The sequence below is a fragment of the Pyrus communis genome, chromosome 9 (genome assembly GCF_041283825.1).
Source record: "Pyrus communis isolate YQ-2024b chromosome 9, ASM4128382v1, whole genome shotgun sequence".
Classification (NCBI taxonomy): Eukaryota; Viridiplantae; Streptophyta; class Magnoliopsida; order Rosales; family Rosaceae; genus Pyrus; species Pyrus communis.
In genome coordinates, this window is record NC_142573.1 from 546712 (window position 1) to 568483 (window position 21772).

Sequence of the window (21772 nt, forward strand, 5' to 3'; positions counted from 1 at the left end):
AATTAATATAATATATAATAAATGTTGTTATATTTTTTAAATATTTGATTGGTTGCTTTAATCATTGGACTCCACAAAAGATAAAAAAAATTATTAAATGACATTATTATTTAACATATCGGATGAAGCAAAATATTGTACAAAATGTCAAATTACCACATAAGCTATCAACTATCATTTTGATGTTTAAAATTTAACATCTCCTATAGAGGTGTTCTTAAATTTGTATTAATAAACGAAAAAAAATAGACTATTAGCTCAAACGAGCCCAAAGATGCAAAGCCAACAAACCCAACAGAGCAAATGGATGTGGGCCGAGCCCAAATAATAAAATATGTATAATGAAAAAGAAAATCGTCGACAGCAGGGTTCGAACCTGCGCGGGCGAAGCCCAACAGATTTCAAGTCTGTCTCCTTAACCACTCGGACATATCGACCTTCTTGTTATGAAGTGCCTGGATGTATTTCTTAACTCATCTATCTTTTATTAAACATCTTTTTTGGTTTTTTGATAGTTTTATTTGTTTATAAAAATTACAAAGTAAAAAAATCCATGAGCACGCACAAGCCACAATTAAATTTGAAATTAATTTAGATTATTTTTCACTTTTATAATAACCACTATAAAGTTAGTTTCACAAAAAATATGATGAAAAACATAAATTTTCAAAATAAAAATTCACACATTGAATATCATTAATTAAGAGAATCTCATACCCACGGTGGGTCTCTCTACCCCACCCACGATGGTCTCCCCCGACTCACATGTGGGTGGCACTGAATAATCAAGACAAGCTGAGTGGTGTGGAGGTGGTGCTGATATTGGAGCTGTATGGAGTGAGGTATGGCTTGCAGATGGCTCAGCAGCAAGGTTCCCAACAAGTCGTGGTAGAGAGTGACTGCATGAAGGCCATTGCAACTCTCAATCAGACTCATTCAGACTCATCAGCGATTAGTATGATAGCGGACAATGTACTGCAGCTAGCATCCACTTTCCCTATGGTGAGGTTTATTCATGTCTCTCGCTTATGTAATGGTGTTGCACACCGGCTTGCGAAGTTTGCTTTGTCTTGTAGCAATAATTTAGTTTGGTTTGAGGAGCCTCCTATTCTTATTCAGGAGCTTCTATTCCAAGACATATGTAACTTTTCATGAGTTTGATTAATGAATACATCGCTTCCAATTCAATAAAATAAAAATAAAAAATAAAAATAAAAGAGAGAATCTCATACCCAAAATTAATATTATCAATGAAGATTTTAGAATCTTGTTCACTCTCTTACTTCTAAAGTTATTTACTAATATGAAATACCGTCATAAAAGATAACTACCTTTCAGCCACTATAACATTGTATCTAAGTGATTCCTTACACCCATATACATCGGAACTCCGCATAAACTTTAAAGCAAACCATCAAGCTAAGCTTGAACAAAAGAGTTCATGAGGGTTGAATGTAATGAGATGTTTCTTCTGACATGTAGTCATGTGATCATTATTCGAAGATGCGACTCTGCTCGTTCATTTTGGATTGATACCAAGGAGAAAGACAACTCTTTGATAAGAAGATATCGAAAAATATTACTTTCTAATTATTTCAGGATTAGTATATTAGTATATTACTAGTCATGATCAAGCAAAATATTAACTGGGGTCCTTACATAAGGACATGAGTTCTCTTCGGATCCATGTATCATAATCCATTAAATTCATGTATCCGGACCATTGAAATTTAATCAAACGGCTATAAACAGGGGTTCACTTTAAAAGTTATAATAACTTTAACCGTTGGATCAAATTTCAATAGTTTGAATATATGAATTTGATGGATTAAGATACATGTATCCGGAGAGGATCCATGTCCCTTACATAATTATTGAGGAAACGACATAATTCATCAAGTGGAAGAATAAAGAGCAGACCACATGGTCCATGTCGTTTTCCTTTTCCATTTTTATATAAGCTAGTCCACCGACCGCATGTTACGCAGCACTTCCTTATGCAACAAATGCTAAAACGACAACCTACTTCATCGCAAAAGGCTGCACTTTGTTTGGTTCTCGTTATTCTTAATTTTCTCAAAATTCGCTGGGACGGGTATCCACGAACCAATGAAAGATCGACAAATTTTCGGTCACATGGACAAATTTAAATTAATATAAAAACCTGTCACTGAGTGTCCCAGACCAGCACAGCACCATCAGCCGCCCCCAGCCTACTACCGTCACCGGAGTACATATCTTCTTCTTCTTCCTCCTCCTAATCTTCTCATAAATTGTGAATAAATAAAAACCCAACAAAAAAAATCATCTCTTTAACTGAAAATCATCGAAAATATCACTTTTCTGTGATGGGTCGGGTGCAGGAGAAGCTGCGGTCCTTCTTCAGCAACCGATGGCTGGTTTTCGTGGCGGCAATGTGGGTGCAGTCCTGTGCGGGAATCGGCTACTTGTTCGGGAGCATATCGCCGGTGATCAAGAGCTCCATGGATTACAATCAGCGGCAGATTTCGCGGCTGGGGGTGGCTAAAGATCTCGGGGACAGCGTTGGGTTTTTGGCGGGGAGTTTGTGCGAGGTGCTGCCTCTGTGGGCGGCGCTGCTCGTTGGCGCTCTGATGAATTTTGTTGGGTACGGTTGGGTGTGGCTTGTTGTTACTGGTCGAGCTCCTTCGTTGAACTTGTGGGCTGTGAGTATCATATCTAACCAAAGTTCTTTGCTTTTCTTGTATTTCTTTTACTTTAGTTACTTTTTTTTTTTATTGCTTGATCGTGTGTTTTGCCGTTGTGGATGGTTTTTGGTGATTTTCTCACTCCCTTTTTCTTGTTCTGCACTCTCTGCCCTATTTATGTCTCTTTATTTCCTTTGGTAATCCAATCCAAAGGCTAAAAGAGAAGGAGGAGGGTAGGCGGAGAAAAAGGAGAGTGCGAAAATCAGTTCTTTTCGTTCATTTTGCGGATATATACTGATTGAAACTCTGGAAATGGATAGAGTGTTTCTTGGTATATATGGTTTGAGAAGTTGAGTTGATAAGACGGAGTCCTGTTACTTTCTATCATCTTTCTTGCCTTGGTTTAATCTTTAACAAATACAATTTTCAATTTCGCAGATGTGCATTCTTATATTCGTGGGAACAAACGGCGAGACCTTCTTCAACACAGTTGCTCTGGTCTCTTGTGTGCAAAACTTCCCAAAAAGTCGGGGTCCCGTGGTTGGAATACTCAAGGGCTTTGCTGGGTTGAGCGGCGCAATTCTGACTCAGATATATGTGATGATCCATTCCCCAGACCATGCATCTTTGATTTTCATGGTTGCGGTTGGTCCAGCAATGGTGGTTATTGCATTAATGTTTATAGTCAGACCGGTTGGAGGTCACAGACAAGTCCGGCCAACCGATGCCATGAGCTTCACGTTTATTTATAGCCTGTGCCTCCTATTAGCTGCTTATTTGATGGGGGTCATGCTAGTTGAAGATCTAATTGATTTGAGCCACACCGTGATGGTTATATTTACAGCGGTTTTGTTTGTGCTCCTGTTGATTCCCATTGTGATTCCCATTTCGTTGAGCATTTCCTCCGAGGCAAGATCTCTAGAAGAAGAGGCACTCCTACCCGAGCCACAGACACAAGACCGCGGGAAATCTGGGCACGATGCAAATGAGGTAATATTTAGTGAGGTGGAAGACGAGAAGCCTAAGGAAATGGACTTACTTCCAGCATCCGAAAGGCAAAAACGAATTGCTCAATTGCAATCGAAACTATTCCAAGCAGCTGCCGATGGAGCAGTTAGGGTTAAGAGGAGGAGAGGTCCACATAGAGGGGAGGACTTCACATTGACACAAGCTTTGATCAAAGCTGACTTTTGGCTTATGTTTTTCTCACTTCTCTTGGGTTCTGGATCTGGTTTAACGGTGATTGATAACCTCGGTCAGATGAGCCAGTCTCTCGGGTATGACAATACGCATATATTTGTATCCCTGATCAGCATCTGGAACTTTCTTGGTCGGGTTGGTGGCGGTTACTTCTCTGAGATTATTGTGAGGTATGAACTGATTACATTCTCATCTAGAGTTTCTGTAGAAATTATTTAAACTTGGCTTTGTGACTTCTCAATTCTCATACATCGCTATGCATTCAATAGGGACTTTGCTTATCCAAGACCGGTAGCAATGGCTGTGGCACAACTCCTTATGGCAGTTGGGCATATCTTCATTGCTTTCGGATGGCCTGGGGCAATGCACATTGCCACCATCTTGGTTGGACTAGGCTACGGGGCTCATTGGGCGATTGTGCCAGCTGCTGCTTCTGAATTGTTTGGCTTGAAAAAGTTTGGGGCTTTATACAATTTCCTCACGATTGCAAACCCTGCTGGTTCGTTGCTCTTTTCTGGTGTGATTGCTAGCAGTATATACGACTTTGAAGCTGAGAAGCAAGCTCATCAGCACCATCACCCGCTTATGAGTCCAGGAACATCAGTTTTCCAAGGCATGCTTCGAATGGACGCACCAAAGTGTGACGGTTCTATATGCTTCTTCTTAACTTCGTTAATCATGTCCGGATTATGCATTGTTGCCTTTGTTTTAAGCATGATTCTGGTACATCGGACTAAGATTGTATATGCCCACCTGTATGGAAAATCACGTCCAGCTGGGCTTTCATGAGCTGAGGTTTCCATCCAATACATCCTGTATTTTTTTCTGAGTTGCCCTTTTCGAACGACATTGTATTTCTTCCAAATTGTTTGATGTTTCTATACTTTGTCTGAGGTTGTGTAGATTCTTTGTGTGTTTCTGTAACCACATTTCAAGGATGATGGAGGCAAATATGCGCCTCTTCAGAACTCTCGAGGATCAGTGTCCCAATTCAGTGCTATGTTTGGTCATGTAAGATTGTCTTTTTGGAGTATCAGAACGTTGTATTGAATTTTGCCTGTCAATTGACATTGAAATTTTTTGTTTCATGATCAGTTGTGTCCATAAGTTTCCCATTAATTGATAGTAAGATTGTCTCTTATTTTGTTGTTGCCGGTGTTTTGTTTCATTAGCTTCAAATACTTACTTGTTTTGCAAGGATCATATTTATGTCGCAGATTTTCGTCGAAATAAGGAACAATTACAATAAACAATGAAAAACTTAAATTCCTGAGAAATAAATTCTTCTTCGGAGATTATCGGGTGCTTATTAATCCTACTGATTAGAACCAGTAGGTCATACCATGATGAATATTTCTTGGCTTTCGATGATCATGAATTGAAGGTGGTGCAGTCTCTCCTGATCTCCCCTTGATTACCAGTCTTAACACCGACTCTTCCAAGCTTCCTCATGGCAGCGACGAAGGCTCCATTGAAGTTACTTGGGTTCTTAGCAAAATCAAGGACAGTGGGCTGTGATGCAGAGTCGAAGAAAAGAACCTGATCTGAGCTCAACAACCCTTTCCCGCCAACCAAGTTTTTGCAATAAACATTGTCAAATGTGAATGGGGTACCAGGGTCCAAGTCGCTGATTGTGTCGGGGTCTGCCTCTTTGGAGCAGGTTACCATCAACCGCTTGGCATAATCAGGATTCAGAGAAGGGTCGACAGGAGAGGACGATGTGAAGTTGTAGAGGCGGTCTGAGAAGCGATTGCAGTGTGAAACGCCTAGAGTATGAGCTCCGGACAATGCAATGACATCAGTTAGGGAAACATTGTGTTTGGCAAACATGGTATTGAGTTGCAAATCAAAGAAAGGTTCTGGCAAGTTCCCAGCAACCCGTCAGACCTTCGAAATGAGTCCATCACGGCGTCCCAATTCTACGGGGAAGGAAGGGCCTCCTGCCTGCAGAAAATTTGAATGTGGAACATGAGAGAAGGAGTACATTGTCCAGTGGATGTGACAACTTAGGAGTCTCAAGACAACACTTACAAAGAATACACAATCCCGGGCAGCCATAGCCAAGATGTCAGCACAAGAGACGACACCAGGGCATTGTGCTTCCACTGCTTGCTTTGCCTTGATCACGGTGTCAAACCCGTCTCCTGGTAACGACAGATTTCGGTGAAGTTCTTCTCTGCATCCCCGTTTGGTGACACGATCATGATCGATGCATCGCATCCCTGCCATTGAATATTGCAAAGTTCAAATGAAGTTGGGGACTTTGACTCTAACAATTTAGACATGACGCTTGGCTTGCAAGTTTGCAACGTTACCTCAACAAAGCAGTCATGGAAAAATAATCTCAGAGTGCTGGCGATTGTGGGAGGCGCTTGGCGTCTCTTTATATCGACTGTCTGCTTCACGATGGATTCAACATTTGGACAACTAGAGCTGTAGAAGTTCTCTGCTACTCTGAATCCCTCCCCTGCAGAATCATCAAAGCAAGGACCAAAAACAACCCTCTCCATACGGAACCGGATCCACACATCATGAGCCTGCTGAGCAAGCGATCCGGCCTGTTTAAATTTGATCCAACGTCAACAAGTATTATAACTTTTAGAGGGCTCCTTGTTTGTTGCTGTTGGATCAAATGTCAATGGACCAGATCACCTGCTCAGCAGGCTCATGATGTGTGGATCCGGAGAGGATCCGGTTCCCTCTCCATACCTCCATTTTCTCTCTCTAGCTCTGTTTTTCTCTGTCTCTGCTTCTCTGTGCCTAATCTCCATTCACTTATGAACCTTTTTATAGTGATAGAAGATTTAAGGGAGATGACAAGGAAAGACAATGACATTTATCTATCCCTATCACAACGCATCTTGGAAAAATGGGTAGAGGAAGATGAAAGAAGACTTGATAACATAATTATTAGAAGATGCGAATAACCTACTGATGCTCCGTTAGAAGATGTAACTATGGGACGGATGCTTAAGGCAAAATGAGTAGAGGAAGACTTGGACAGAGACTTTAAGAAAGAAAAAAATATGTAGCAAAATCGAGCGCATCCTATGATTGATCCAGCTGACTCCACTTAATAAGATAAGACTTAATTATTATTGTTGTTAATTCAACACACTCTTAATATGACTATCACGCTAAGAAGTTCGAACTTTTTGTTTCACACTTGAAGTCATATGTTCATACATTTATTTGATCATTTGATTGAATTAGGTGATATTCATTTTTAGTTCATAAATCATTTATAGTTCATGTTTTGAAATTTTAAACGTGGTATGAAAGGGACACTCTGCCGTTTTAAAAAAGTATTTTATTTTATTTAGTAAATATGTTAATTTAAATATTAGCAATAGCATGTTACTGTCATGCCCTGCCTGGCATTGTGTATAAACGTACTCTGTAAAAGACCATAATTTTTCTACCAACTCTTAATTATTTACCCTAATTTTAATTTTTAATCATTTCAAAAGTGATACTCTTCTTTCTTTCTTTCTTCTTTTTATTTTTATTTTTATTTTTTATTTTTTTATGTTTTTTTAAGATAGTGTGGACCGTGGAGGGTGAATCGAAGCTAGGATTACAAACGCATGCATGGGTAAATTCTATTTAACCACTTGAACTAAAGGTTCCTTGCAACATATTACATCAAAGGACCGGAGTTGGCTAGGCCAGCACCCAACCAAAAAACCGGCCTGGCACCTAGGCTATCTGCTCCAGCCTAGCATTTCGACCGGCACCCAACCCAAGCCAGGCAAGAGACCGGCCTAAAATTTTTAGGGGTGTAATTGCTCTTAACAGGGGCTGGGTTTTGGGTTTGGACCGAGTCTTGAGCCGGTTCAGAGCGTAAATTGCAGTTATGCAATAACCAAATCTTGTCAAAACGGGTCCAATAAAGCCTGACTCTGAATTCGGAACATCCCACAGCCTAAAGAAAGAAGGTGAACTCGTGGCGGCCCTTTGAGGGTAGACCGTTTTTACATGCATAAGCGTGACACTTTATTTCTCGTTATGGGGCGTACAATTAGACATGTAACATAATTAAATTTTGATCGAATTGGTCTCGTCTCATATCTAATTTATTATTAATTGGATTATTTGGTTGCCATCGTTTTCGGATTATCAAATTCAACTTCTCAATCCATAAACATTAACAATTAGATTTAGATTGAATCGATGTAACTTGTTATTAATCGGATTATTGGGTTCGTATTGGATTGAACCGAAATCTGATCTATTGACAGCTCTACGTACAACGTGGAATCCTGCTATCTCATGAATTGAAGGTGGTGCAGTCTCTCCTGATCTCCCCTTGATTACCAGTCTTGACGCCGAACCTTCCGAGTTTCCTCATGGCGGTGACAAACGCTCCGTTGAAGTTATCTGCGTTGTTAGCGAAATCGAGGACAGTAGACCGAGATGCGGAGTCAGAGAATAGAACCTGGTCTGAACTCAACAACCCTTTCCCGGCAACCAAGTTTCTGTAATAAGCGTTGTCAAATGTGAAGGAAGTGTCAGGATCCAAGGTCATGACAATGTTGGGGTCTACCACTTTGGGGCAGGTTGCCATCAACTGCTTGGCGTAGTCAGGATTAAGAGAAGGGTCGACAGGAGAGGACGACGAGAAGTTGTAGAGGCGGTTTGAGAAGCGATTGCAGTGTGAAAAGCCAAGAGTATGTGCTCCAGACAACGCAATGACATCCGTTAGGGAAAGATTGTGTATGGCAAACATGGTGGTGAGTTGGTTGAGATTAAAGGTCGGTTCTGGCAAGTTCCCAGCCACACGGGAAGCTTTCGAGATGAGTCCATCACGGCGTCCCAATTCCACAGGGAATGAAGGGCCTCCTGCCTGCAGAGAATTTGAATGCAGAACATGAGATAAGTGGTACACTGTGTTGTGGAACATTAGTCATTGAGTCTAATGTCAAGACTTACAAGGACTACACAGTCGCGGGCAGCGACAGCCAGAATGTCAGCGCAAGACACGACGCCAGGGCATTGTGCTTCCACTGCTTGCTTTGCCTTGATCACGGTGTCAAACCCGTCTCCTGCTAATGAAAGATTATCGGCAAAATCCTTCTCTGCGTCCCCATTTGGCGAAGCAATAATGATCGATGCATCGCATCCCTAAATTGGTCAAACGATGTAGGGAACTTAGATCACTATTTGGAACATTTTAAACACAATGCTTGGGATGCAAGTTTGCAACATTACCTCAACAAAGCAGTCATGGAAAAATAATCGCAGAGTCGCCGCGAGTGTGATAATCGTTTGATCTCTTTTCCGAGAGACTGCCTGGTTCACTATGGATTCAACATTTGGACAACTAGCGCTGTAGAAGTTTTCTACTAACTGTCCCTCTGATTCCTTCCCCTGCATAAACATCATAACCAACACCACAAACAACCCTCTCCTCCATAACTTCATTTTCTCCTCTCTCTCTCTCTGCTTGTAATCTCCATTGATTTATGATTCTTATTTTATAGTTACAAAAGATAGAGGGGAGTTGAGAGAGACAATGACAGCCCTTCAAACCCTATTTTATCAGAAAATTCTAAAGCTTCCAAATTCCACCACTTTGATTAATGTTTCTAGTGTTTGGTTATTGGTCATTGTCTTGTAGAGCCATCTATGCATCCAAGTAACTTTGTATGTCAAACTTTGTAGCTATGAATATTTCAATGACTATGACTCTTGCATGCTTACACGAATTTGGACACGTGCTCTCATGTGTATGGATAAAACGTTGTTAACTATTTAAGTTGCATATCCGTAAAATTGAAATCATGTTGTCTTTTCTGTATCATAACATGTAAATTTGTAACACAACGTGACCATGCGATTCTCAATACTCAAAGATTCCCCCTCCCCCCCCCCCCCAATTGTTGAACCATGCAAGTCATAAATAAACACACACACACATACAGGCCCTTTATGCAAAGAGATCCTCATTTTTTGAAAAAAAAAAAAAAAAGGGAATTAGGTCTGGGGTTCATTCCACATCGAATTTCAACGATCCGAACCGTCTATTTTGTTAGTTTCGATTCATAGATCATCCTTGCAAAAATTCAATTCAATCTAAAACCATTTGCCTATTAATTATCAAGATCAAATTTCATTATTTCTTATATAACAAAGTATTCGTTCATTTTTTTGAACCCAATTAGATGTCTTAAATATTTCCGATTTGACTAATATTTTGCAAGGATGATCTATGAGGTACAACTTGAAAAATAGACGTTTGGATCATTAAAGTTCGATGTGATGTGGACCTCACAACTAATCCTTATTTTTATAATAAAAAATAAAGATCCCTTCCCTTAAAAGCTTCCTATATATATATATTTAACGTTATGTGCATGTCTTTGACCATTTGCTTGAATTGGGTCTCGTTGGCATTAGTTATTTTGGAAGGCAACAACTCCTCTTAGTCACTACTTGCTCCCTTAGTCATTACTTGCTAGCTTGAAATGAAAATGACAATAGGAAGGTGACTTTCATATAAATTAAGTTCGTATTTTCAAATTTTAAAAGTCGTGTAGTTACGAAATTCATCCATATTAAACAAGTGTATTTTCTTAGCAAATGTGTTAAATAAGTCTTATGCAATACTCAATCAGCTATGTGGAGATTTTGTAGAAGACATTATCTCTCTACCAACTCTTATTTACCCTAATTTTAATTATTTCCAAAGTGATTGATGACTTAAAATCAAAGAAATGATAGGAACCCTAATGTTTTTTGTGGATTCCTTGCACCCATCAAATTGAAATGTAAGCAGAGGCTGAGAATGTTTTGCAGGGAGCCAAATTATGTGGCGGCATGGCTGCCTAATCAGCTAGTTAGTTCGATCATTTAAAATCGACAAGTATACTGGCACGCTATCAACAAACATGTTATTTATATTATTCATATTTTGATTACATAAATGATAATATATTTGTTAGTGGAATTTTATGTGGCAGTAACTAATGACGTGACATTATTTACTAGGTGGCCAATCTAGTCAGCTAGTCAAGCAATATGACCCAAATTTCTCTTGTGATAGCACTCACAAGCTGTCAACTTGCATTTTGTACTGGATTCTCAATTATGTACCCCAAACACGATCTGTTACACCAAGTGTAATAATATAATTGGTTGAAATTATCTCTTTCATGTTTTTATAAGTGCGTTTATTTGAAGTATACTGAAATCCAAGCATTTGTAAAAGAGTTGTCAAAGCGCTTCCTTGACACATGCTTCTTTTGAAAGTACTTATGTGATGCAGAAACGCTTGTAAGTTCTTTTACTCATGCCTGCTAAACAAAAAGCAAAGGCGAATCATCTGCAAAGGTTGCTCACAATTTTGAGTAAATTAGCATCAAGGACAACCTCATTCTCTAAAGATCAGCAAGAATCAACAAACTGGATAGGCATCTGCAGCATCGGCAGACGCGAGTAGTAGCTCGGGTTTGTTTTGAAGGATGTAGCCTTCCTTTTTTGCTTTCTTACGTTCACGCTGTAGCCCGAAGTTCTCCCTCATTTTAACCCCTGTTAGGGTTATCTGGCTGCACTTCTTGAGGGTAAACACTAACAATTCGTGTTAGCCTACAACACACACCCTATCAAACCACCAACCATGACGAGTTGTGGAACTCCAGATCATACCTTCTTCTTGTCGGGTCCGAACTTCTCGAACTTAATTAACCAGGCGGTCAACTAAAGAGAATATGGTGTGGTCCTTGCCAAGCCCCACATTCTTCCCTGCATGGAACTGATAGTTTGATGCTAAGAATCTTTGGATTATTCAATGAGTAGGAGTAGCCATAGTATGGTGAATTATTTCATGTAATTTAGACTGGCGTCATCCTAAATTAATCACAAGAAGTCATGTAAAAATATTAAAAATATTTTGAAATGCGAGACGTGCTTAATATACTGTCTCCATCAGTCCATATATAGCATCTTAATTGCATGAAGAAAAAAAATTATGAGTTAAGAGTATAATTTATATGATACCGGTATCCTTTCGGCCTCAATGCCACATCTTTCTCCATAACCCCAAATTTGTTAACTAGTAGTCCCAACACTTATGGTTGCTTATGTAATTCAACTTAATAAGCAAAAGGTGTAATATATTGCAAGGTTGAAATGAACTTATTACTTATGTAGTCTTTCTTTTTCTTCTATGAATTCTAAATTGTTAGTATGATACGATTCATTAACCATTTTCATATTTTAATTGTTAGTATGTAAGATTGATTGATCATTTTCTAATTTTAAATTGTTAGTAGATAAGATTGATTGATCATCTTCCACCTAGGCCAACTCAACCCATTTCTCCTTAGTTTCCTTCCCCTTCCTAGTACAAATTAATTAGTGTATAATTCATGTGATTGTCGTTTGCTAGAATTATGGCTCCGTCACTATTTCCACATGCATGCAATTCATCATAAAATAAGTATGAATGGAGCCTATAACAAGGCGATGCCTATCCCTGTCTAACAAACTCGGAATATTTTGGAGGAGATTCATTCAAGATGTATAGGCATATCTCTTTCTCATGACTCAAATAAGCTAGATAATCGCAAGTGTTTTGTAGCTCAGTTATTAAAAACAATATTCGTCCATACACTTGAGGTTCATGTCCAAATTCTCTTTCCCATAATTTAATGTAAATTATCCGTAAGATGCAACTTTAATCACTTTGTATATGCGTTTGATATGAAATGGATCACATTCACACCAGGAGAAAAATCAGATTCAACAATAATTTTATCAAAATTCAAACTGTTATTTTCAATGATGGAATCTTTACAAAACAAACCCAATAATAATAATAATAATAAATTAAAACATAGTAAATGTGGAGAGTGGGATTTGCAGCCGACCTTTAATATAAAAACTAATCGATGAGCTATAATTCAAACGAAGATTGTTAGTGCATGGATTAAATTATAGTCGATTATTGCTAATCATTCTTAAATATTTAGCAACAAAGTCGGCCTGTTTCTGTTTGCTTGCGTATTGTATCAACTAACATTAAGTATTTTGGATCTTTGACTTAGTTAACGAGTAGAAATTAGTGACAGAGAGTCTATCATGATTCTTACTTTTGAGAGAGTTTTTTTAGCATTTTTCATTCAACGAATAGGTATGATCGAAAAATTGAATTACATCCTGACCAACTAGTAATTATAATACAATTGTTTTTATGGAGAATAATTACATGTAACTGAGGCGTAAAGTGTGACTTTATCCCAAATCAATTATATAATGTCATATGAAAAATAAAAAATATTTTGAAACACGGTACTAACTTCATAGCATCTCATATCATAAAAAAAAAAAATTAAAATTCATAACACATCATGTAATTTACAAATTTGATCTCTCAAGCATTATTTAAAATATATATATATATATATATATATATATATATATATATCCATAAAATTTAATGGACTTTCATGAAGTCCATGTGAATTTTGAGTGAAATTATTAAAAATAGGCCTGATTTAGAGGGCCAAAAATCAAAGACGACGTAAGCAAATTGGCCCATAAATAGATGGGCTATCTTTTGGTTCATATAGTCAATCATCGAGCCCAAATATCTCATGACGTGGACTGACGAGGACGAAGCCCGAAAGGAGTAGGCGGTTAGAAGCCGCTCAACGTTCCGTTCGGTTGAAGCATTGGAATCTGGCGATACGCGATCAAAATTCAAACCAGTCTCTTCGCTCGGGGCTCACAGTAGAAGACCAACAGTCAGTCTAGCACAACGGCCATGGCGTCGATGGATGTAGAAGAAGCACAATTAGGGTTTCCGCACTGGAAACCCCTCCGTCGGAAGTTCGCTCCCGAATCTCCTTTCTTCGCATCTGGAAACATCGAGAGGGAACTGCTCGCCAAACAGGTTTGCATTTCTGTGTAATTTGGTTAAATTTTATGAATTTTGATGTTATCTCAGCTGATTTACGTCGCTCGGTCCGAATTTGAACTGGGGTTTTTAATCATCAAACGCAATTAGGAATTAGCATTTCAAAATTTTGCTTGCACATTCGGCTGAAATGAATTTGAATTTCAAATTTGGTTGCTTTTTGCTTAATGATTTACTGTAATATTGCGTAGATTGCGTTGGATTTAACGGAAGACGAAAAGCATCAGCTTCGAGAAATGGTAGATGGGGAAGGCAGGTAGTCATATGTCCTGGTTATAAAATATTTGTGTACTACAGTAAGACACTTGTTTTGTGTTGCTTTTTTTTTCCCGAAAGTGAAGTGTGTGGTTTGATTTTGCAGGGGGTGTTTCTGTCCGATTGTTGGTTGCGGTGCTCGCTTGAGTTCCTTGGAGGACTTTGAAGATCACTACAATGCACGGCACACTGCGTCGTGTTCTGTGTGCTCTAGAGCCTACCCAACGTCACGGTTGCTCAGCATACATGTATCTGAAGCACACGATTCTTTCTTTCAGGCAAAAGTTGCACGCGGCTATCTCATGGTATTTGCTCTTTATTTTCCTCCTTGATCTGTGTTGGCATTGTCTGATTGAGTATGATCATATGTCATATGTCCTTCTGTTGAATTTGAGGAAGTAATGGCATAGTGACAGTTCCTCTTTCATTTTTACCAAACGTCGTTGATTTTTAACTACCGAGAACTAAAAACAGAAGACAAACATGACGGTAGAAGTCATTTCATGGTTATATGTTTTTACTGATAATGAATTGGCTAATAGCTTGAATCCTTACCCTAAACTGCATATCATTATCCTTCAAAGTTTCAAAGAACTCTTTAAGTACAGATTTGGATTGTACTTAAGGATGAAGAATTGATCTGCTATCTGTCAAAGCTCATGGATTTTCTAGATAATATCTTTGTTAACATACAATCTTGTCTATAGAGACGCTTCCAGGTTTATTACTGAAGGAATGCTTTAATTTTACGTTTCTATAAATGTTTTTCATTTTTAAAAATATTCGAGTTTTGTGTGAAGCAAACACAAAATACAAACATTGCCATAGAATACGATTCATATGTTTCTTCTTCCCTTGAATTCCTCGTATTACACCTTGACTTATGCTCATGGTTTTTGCTAGATGATATGGTTGTCTACACCTAATTACCTATGCTTTGTTATTTGCGTCCTGAAGCGATCATCTTAGTTCAAAGATGAAAGATTTCTCTATCTTGTGTTTGAGCAGACACCGGTTTAGTTGTTTTAATTTTGTTTGGATGTCTGTGTTTAACAGTATGAATGCCTTGTGGAAGGCTGTGGTTTGAAGTTCAAGAACTACAAAAGTCGGCAGCAACATCTGGTGGACAAGCATAAATTCCCCACTTCATTTGAGTTTTTCAAGAAGGCTCTTCCTTCAAAAAAACAGAGGCAGAAGAACCAACGCAGACAAGCTAGTTCGAAGAAGGCAGAGTCATCTAGTATGCAAGTAGATAACGAAACCATGGATGGCCTTGTTTCTGGCGTCTCCAAATTAAGCACATCAGACTCGACCCCTTCAGCCATCAGCTTTGGTCGTAGACCCACTCGTGGCATGACATTCGTCCCAAGAGCTGTTCAACGTGAGAAAAAACCGGACTCCACATAAGTTGGAATTCAGGGAAGGATGTTTGGAAGATTTTGAATGTTGTAGGTGATGATTATTAATTGTTCTCTAGAAATTTTCCGTGTATCCATCCAAAGTTGACCAGTTAGGAGTCAACAGCTTACGTAGAAACATTCTTCTTTTGAAAGTGTTGTTGAAACTCAGCAACTATCGCTAAAACTTTCTTTTCTTTTCTTTTTCATCGTTTGAGATTGCTTACGTAGAAACATTTGTGTTCATAAGTGCTTTTTATTTGAAGTACACTGAAATCGAAGCACTTAGAAGAAAAGTCGTCACGGCGCTTCTTTGACACATGCTTCTTTTGAAAGTGCTTATATGATGCAGAAACGCTTCTAAGTTCTTTTACTAAAAGATGAGCAAAAAACAACAGACTGGATCAGCATCGGCAGACGCGAGTATTAGCTGGGGTTTGTTCTGGAGGATGTAGCCTTCCTTCCTTGCTTTCTTACGTTCACGCTGTAGCTGTTGGGGTTCTCTGGCTGCACTTCTCGCGGGTCAAAACTAATCTGCAGATGGTACAAATCCACGATTCGTGTTAGTATGCAACACGCAGCCAATCAAACCACCAGCTACGACGGGTTTCGGAACTCCAGATCATACCTTCTTGTCGGGTCCAAACTTCTCGAACTTCACCATGCCATCGATCAAAGAGAAGATGGTGTGGTCCTTGCCAAGCCCCACATTCTTCCCTGCATGGAACTGATAATTTGATGCCAAAGAAAACACACACGTCACAACAACATTCTATATTTCTAAGTGAAACACTTATCAAGAAATATGATTTCCGCACGTCCATTTCTCTTTCTATACAATCGCATTTATTTTTGTTTATTGATTCTCTTTTGATTTATTAAATCCGAATGCCGAAATAAACATGCGTCTAAACGAAATGAACACGACACGTATATAAATTAGTAAATCCGAACACGACCCATTGCCACAAGTACCCAAATTCGAGTTCGACACAGTTCATTTCCTTGTCAAGTTGTTTTGAAGTTACCATGGTGCCGCGCTGGCGGACAATGATGGAGCCAGCCTTGGCGACCTGGTCGCCGTAAATCTTGACGCCGAGCCTCTGTCCTTTGGAATCGCGGCCGTTCTTGGTACTCCCGCCTCCTTTCTTGTGCGCGTTTTGAATCGTCAATGGCAGTCGCTGAGGGCCCCGACGACACTAACGACAGCTTGGGACCCACTTGCAGAGAACCCAAGTCGCCTCTGAGGAAGGACGAGGAGGACGAGCTGGAGGTGGAGGTGGAGATTGGGCGGAGAGACAGCCCTCTGAAAGCCCCGACGACGTTGAAAGCCATGGACGCAACCGCCATTTCTGAGAAATTATTAAGCTTTCATAAACAGAAGAACGTGAATTTGTAGACACTTGACAGCCTTATCCTGCTGGCTGCTGATTGGGTATCCCCGCTGGAATCTTCACCGCAAAGCCCGAGTCCAGTTCCTTCATGTGTTCTAATTTTTATTTGGGCCGCTTATACTAGTCCACTGGGCTTGAGCTACCAGCCTTCATCCGCGATAAGGTTTTTTGTGTGCTATAGTTGGGCTTTGAATAATTTAATTTGAAGACCTTTATTCTTCTCTCTTTTATAATTGTTCAAGCGATCATAATTAGCCATTCTGATAAAGGAGATAAACTTGAGTAGAGATGTCTTGCCAACTCATAAGGGTTAGGTCCGTGTGAGTTGGGAAGTTGTAGCAACTTTAGGTCAGATAATACTCAAATACAATAAGTCTGCTTATTTGTAAGAGAGTCTTATCATACAGCTGATTAGGCTGCCCTACTCAAGTTTTTCTCTGTATCAAGTTAAGATTTAAGAACTTAAGGATACAAAGTTTTCTATTTCATAACATCTCCTAAGTTGTTGACGAATATTATTCATATACAAAGTTGATAATTGTTTTGGCACAAACATGCAAACAGTAGCAAACCAAACACTTGTGACCAAACGGAAAAAAAAACCAAAGCAAAAGCCATAGGCTGGTGGACGTCAGGAGCGGTTGACTCCGCCATGGCGAACAACCAGCACACAGAGCCACTCCGACTTACTGAGTGAAGCAAAACGCGGGGTTGCAATCAGGTACAAGTCCTTCCTTTTCCTACATGTCACTCCAAAAGTCTCAGTCATGTCAACTTCATCGGGCTTGATCCCGTTGGCCAGTTCCCAATCAAAGTCGCAGAGCAACTGACAAAGAGCAAGTTCAATCATCGAAGTAGCAAATGATATTCCCGGACAGATTCTCCTGGCGGCCCCAAACGGAATGAACTCAAAGTCAAACCCTCGAAAGTCAACGGAGGAACCCTCAAACCTCTCAGGCCTAAAAGACTCAGCATCCACTCCCCAACTCTCTTGATCTCTTCCTAATGCCCATTCATTAACAATAACCTTTGATTTGGTCGGCAAATCGTATCTGCCGATTCGACACATCTCCCTTGCTTCTCTTGGGAGCAATGGGGTTGGAGGGTGCAGCCTTAGGGTTTCTTTCACCACTGATTTCAAATACTCCATTTTATGAACATCTGTTTCTTCAAATCTTCCGGTTGTCCTTCCTTGAAGTACTTGTCTCACCTCAGCTTGGACCTTCTTCATGATTCTAGGGTTTCTCATCAGCTCCCGGCAGAAAAAACGTCCTGCATGCCAATAACATCGATATATTAGTGATGGCAAATCGCAATCTATTATTTAATTGAACATTCGTTTCTACGGCTCATAGTAACATCTTTGATCACTGATACAAAGCAGAATGACATTAAATAAAGAACAAACGTCAATATAGCCGGACTAGATAATCCATGAACATTCATAATTAATAGTAGGGTTTACATACCATAACAACATCTTTGATCTGATTGACTGTGAAGTTGAATTCCAACTTATTAGACTCCTGAAGGTTTAGAAGCACATCAACGAAATCTTCTTCCTCCTTTGCTTTGTCATTACCTGCTGTACTGCTGAAAACTTCTGATCTTTTGATCTTGTGATCGTCGACGATACTTTCGAGGATTTTCCCGATCTTGTCACGCAACTTTATCATCGCGGGGATTGTCCCGGTAAGATAACCAACAAATCTAAGTAAAGGAAACAAATCAGGTATGTCAAACCCTCCTGCCAGTTTAATTGCTTCCTCCAACAACGACGTGAACTCCTTTTGGTCTTTGCACTTCTTCCCAAATGCTGCTCTGGACACAACGCCATCTGTAAATCCGAAGCACTTCTCCCTGAAATTAAAGCCTAGTCGTCCTTAACGTGATACCGAAGCAATCGACTCGACAAGAATCCGCACCTCTTCCTCTCTTATCGACCTGAAAGACTGCACGCGCTTTGGTTTTAAGAGCTCGGAAACACAAATCTTCCTCAGCTCTCTCCAGACATCTCCATAAGGAGCACAGGCAATGCTAGCTTGTCCATATGACATGACTTCCACAGCCAAAACCTGAGGCCTCTGAGCAAATGTGAGCTCATGTGTTTTCAACACCTCTTGTGCTGCTTTGGAGGATGAAACTATCACTGCCTCTAATTGTCCCAGCTTTAGGTGCATGATGGGTCCATGCTTCTTGGCTAAGTCTGCCAATATGTGATGTGGCAATGCACCCACCATATGATGCAGGTTTCCTATAACAGGTAGCTTCCATGGCCCTGGGGGAGACTTTAAGGTTCGAGCTTGAGATCTCTTATGAAAAATAACAAGGATGCAGAGAAGGACAGAAGTGAAAAGAGGAAAATAGCCTAAATCGGGTGCTTGGATTACAAGAGACATAACTGAATGTGGATATGATGAAATGTGGTTCTGGGTTCAACTTAAATACTTGTTTTTGAACAATAAAAAATAAACCTATGCTTTTAAATTCAGTATATAATATATGTGAAGATTTGGAGTGAGGATCATATGTATATAAAAATTAATTGATGAGCAATAATTCAAACGAGGATGGTTCGTGCATGGATATTTATAGTTGATTATCGCTAATCATTCTTCTTAATATACATCATCAATGAATCAACTAACATGGACTATTTTAAATACCTCGTGATCGAGAAATTTTTAGTTGTGACGGGAATATAAGTGGTACACTACATATTTTAATAGAAGTGGTGGAAAATTTTATTTTTTAAGTTATCAACTTTTTAGCTCGCATATCCCACCATTTGTATAGTGACACATGGTGTACCACCCCGTGTATTGGTCACATTGAAAAATCTCTTTTTGTGATCAACGAGTAGTCATTATGAAACAATTCAATTACAATATATGTCTTTACATGAGGAGGAGGACCAATTAGTTGGAGAGCACAACTGCAAAATGTGAAGAATAATTACACGTAATTGAGGCGTAAAGTGTGGCATTATCTCAAATTAGTCACACAATGTCACGTGAAAAAATTAAAAATATTTTGAAACATGAGACCGTTAGCCTTTTGGTTTCAATTTCACAACTTTCTCCATAACCACAAATTTGTTAATTAGTAATCCCAACACTTATTAGTTGCTTATGTAATTCAACTTTACAAGCAAAAAGTGTAAAATATACGAAATGTTGAAATGAACTTATTAAAATTCAACAGTAATTTTATCAAAATTCAAACTGTTATTTGGGATGATGGAATCTTTACGTAACAACCCCAAAAATTGTAAATAAACCTTTCGGTCCAACTTGGCCATCTGTTTTTGAAATTTGGTGTGCTATAATTTAAACGAACATGTTATATATAATATGTATTAGGCACACAAAGTCAGACTAATTTTGTTTGCTAGCGTATTGAACATTGTATCTTTTGCATACCTTGTATCTTTGAGTTATTCAACAAGTAGCACAATACAATTATATCATGAACTAGTAATCACAATACAATTATATCATGAAGCATCTTAATTGCATGAAATTTCTCTATGAGTTAAGAGTGTAAATTAGGAATATTTTTGCTCACCACCCTCGAGTGATAGCGATGCTCACTACCTTATTTATGATCGTTGAATGAGTTTAAATTTTAACACATGTGTAGTGGATACACCTTGTAAATTTATATGTGCCGTTCGACTTTTGGCCTCAATGCCACGTCTTTCTCCATAACCACAAGTTTGGTAATTAGTAGTCTCAACGCTTATTGGTTGCTTGTGTAATCCAACATAACAAGCAAAAAGTGTAATAAATGTATGTGTGTGTGTGTGTGTATTGGTTGCTTGTCCAAGGTTTCGTTTGAATATTTGAATCTCGTTTTGTTTTGGGTTGGTGAACTAATAATTTAAAAACTAAATCAAAGTAAAAAACTTCTTTCGTCCCGAAGCGTTTGTTCCTAACAAGTAACATCTATGCATTTATTTTTTTAAATCTTCTTTTTGTTCCTCTATCCTTTTTCATATGCAATAATGAAAAAAAAAATGAAAAAAAAAAAGAAAAAAGAAGAAGAAGAAAACCCACACGGAGGAAGGGGAGGGAGAGAGAGGGAATTGAGGGGAGAGTCACGGGTAGGGGAAGAAGAAAGAAGGGTTTCATGCGTTAGATTAATCCAAGAGTTCAAATTAAAACGAATTTCATATGTTCTCAAAATGAGGATTTTAGATGAGCAACGCTTATATATAAAGTTGAAATGAATTTATTACTTAGTCTTCTTATTTTCTTCTAATAATTCTAGATTGTCAATCAGACAAGATTGATTGATCATTTTCCAATTCTAAATCCGTCACTGCTTCCATGCACGCATTTCATCATAAATGAGTATGAAAGGAGCTTATAACAAGGTCATGTATATTCCTGTCTAAAATCTCAAAATATTTTAGCGGAGATTCATTCAAGATGTGAAAGCACATCGCTTTTGCATGACTCAAATAAGTAAGATAATCGCAAGTGGTTTGTAATTCAGTTAGTTAAAAGTATTTACTCAAGCAACTAAAGTTCCGTGTTCGAATCCCTCTCCCCAAATGTAATGCATATTATCCAATCATTTATAAAATAAAAAATTAATCCGCGACATGCAACCCTAGTCACTTTGTATACGTGTTTGATGATGAAATGGATCAGATAAACACCAGGAGAAAAATCAGATTCAACAATAACTTTACCAAAATTTAAACTGTTACTTTACCACTCTTTTGTTCATATAAATAAGAGGTCCAGTTTTTACAAACTTGGTCCCATGGTCAGGACATTGGACATTGGACCCGAGTTCAAATCTCGGTGGGACCTTTTTCGGGTTCATTTTCCCTTCCTTTTTCTTCCTATTATTTTTCACTCGGGAAGGTCTTTGGCATTTGTATTCAGACGTAGTTGTCCAGAAACACCTCTGGTAACTTTTTTTTCAGGC

General features: G+C 38.8%; 3 protein-coding genes, 1 non-coding gene and 3 pseudogenes across 7 annotated transcripts; 2 read left to right on the plus strand and 5 right to left on the minus strand.

Annotated features, from left to right (window-relative positions):
• Positions 1-355: 355 nt before the first annotated feature.
• On the minus strand, positions 356-437 carry TRNAS-UGA (transfer RNA serine (anticodon UGA)). Its single transcript has one exon. It is a non-coding gene; the product is annotated as a tRNA-Ser (tRNA).
• Positions 438-1986: 1549 nt separating this feature from the next.
• Positions 1987-5007, plus strand: LOC137740071 (protein NUCLEAR FUSION DEFECTIVE 4). Its single transcript, XM_068479868.2, has 3 exons — positions 1987-2684; positions 3105-4036; positions 4136-5007. Exons 1-3 carry the CDS (start codon positions 2349-2351, stop codon positions 4653-4655), a joined length of 1788 nt encoding a protein of 595 aa, XP_068335969.2. The 5' UTR covers positions 1987-2348; the 3' UTR covers positions 4656-5007.
• A 51-nt stretch (positions 5008-5058) lies between these two features.
• On the minus strand, positions 5059-6637 carry LOC148693978 (peroxidase 55-like; annotated as a pseudogene). The gene is made up of 4 exons (XR_015966594.1): positions 6519-6637; positions 6182-6424; positions 5898-6088; positions 5059-5810 (listed from the first exon to the last, which is right to left on the minus strand). The product of XR_015966594.1 is annotated as a peroxidase 55-like (transcript).
• A 1388-nt stretch (positions 6638-8025) lies between these two features.
• On the minus strand, positions 8026-9310 carry LOC137741035 (peroxidase 55). The gene is made up of 3 exons (XM_068480843.2): positions 9078-9310; positions 8799-8990; positions 8026-8712 (listed from the first exon to the last, which is right to left on the minus strand). The coding sequence occupies exons 1-3, from the start codon at positions 9288-9290 to the stop codon at positions 8137-8139; spliced, it is 981 nt and encodes a 326-aa protein (XP_068336944.2). The 5' UTR covers positions 9291-9310; the 3' UTR covers positions 8026-8136.
• A 1933-nt stretch (positions 9311-11243) lies between these two features.
• On the minus strand, positions 11244-16938 carry LOC137740288 (large ribosomal subunit protein bL27c-like; annotated as a pseudogene). Its single transcript, XR_015966160.1, has 4 exons — positions 16466-16938; positions 16066-16164; positions 15923-15971; positions 11244-11396 (listed from the first exon to the last, which is right to left on the minus strand). The product of XR_015966160.1 is annotated as a large ribosomal subunit protein bL27c-like (transcript).
• On the plus strand, positions 13477-15646 carry LOC137740286 (nucleic acid binding / zinc ion binding protein). Its single transcript, XM_068480145.2, has 4 exons — positions 13477-13761; positions 13977-14041; positions 14147-14345; positions 15097-15646. The coding sequence occupies exons 1-4, from the start codon at positions 13633-13635 to the stop codon at positions 15445-15447; spliced, it is 744 nt and encodes a 247-aa protein (XP_068336246.1). The 5' UTR covers positions 13477-13632; the 3' UTR covers positions 15448-15646.
• A 368-nt stretch (positions 16939-17306) lies between the features above and the next one.
• Positions 17307-19362, minus strand: LOC137739203 (melianol synthase CYP71BQ5-like; annotated as a pseudogene). The gene is made up of 2 exons (XR_015966891.1): positions 18301-19362; positions 17307-18103 (listed from the first exon to the last, which is right to left on the minus strand). The product of XR_015966891.1 is annotated as a melianol synthase CYP71BQ5-like (transcript).
• Positions 19363-21772: the final 2410 nt, after the last annotated feature.

Coding starts and splice junctions, on each gene's coding strand:
- LOC137740286 (XM_068480145.2), top strand. CDS start 13,633: ATGGCGTCGATGGATGTAGAAGAAGCACAATTAGGGTTTCCGCACTGG. Junction 13,762..13,976: donor GGGAACTGCTCGCCAAACAG/GTTTGCATTTCT, acceptor AATATTGCGTAG/ATTGCGTTGGATTTAACGGA. Junction 14,346..15,096: donor TTGCACGCGGCTATCTCATG/GTATTTGCTCTT, acceptor TGTGTTTAACAG/TATGAATGCCTTGTGGAAGG.
- LOC137740071 (XM_068479868.2), top strand. CDS start 2,349: ATGGGTCGGGTGCAGGAGAAGCTGCGGTCCTTCTTCAGCAACCGATGG. Junction 2,685..3,104: donor CTTCGTTGAACTTGTGGGCT/GTGAGTATCATA, acceptor TCAATTTCGCAG/ATGTGCATTCTTATATTCGT. Junction 4,037..4,135: donor TTCTCTGAGATTATTGTGAG/GTATGAACTGAT, acceptor TGCATTCAATAG/GGACTTTGCTTATCCAAGAC.
- LOC137741035 (XM_068480843.2), bottom strand. CDS start 9,290: ATGAAGTTATGGAGGAGAGGGTTGTTTGTGGTGTTGGTTATGATGTTT. Junction 8,991..9,077: donor TCCATGACTGCTTTGTTGAG/GTAATGTTGCAA, acceptor TGACCAATTTAG/GGATGCGATGCATCGATCAT. Junction 8,713..8,798: donor CCCGCGACTGTGTAGTCCTT/GTAAGTCTTGAC, acceptor AATTCTCTGCAG/GCAGGAGGCCCTTCATTCCC.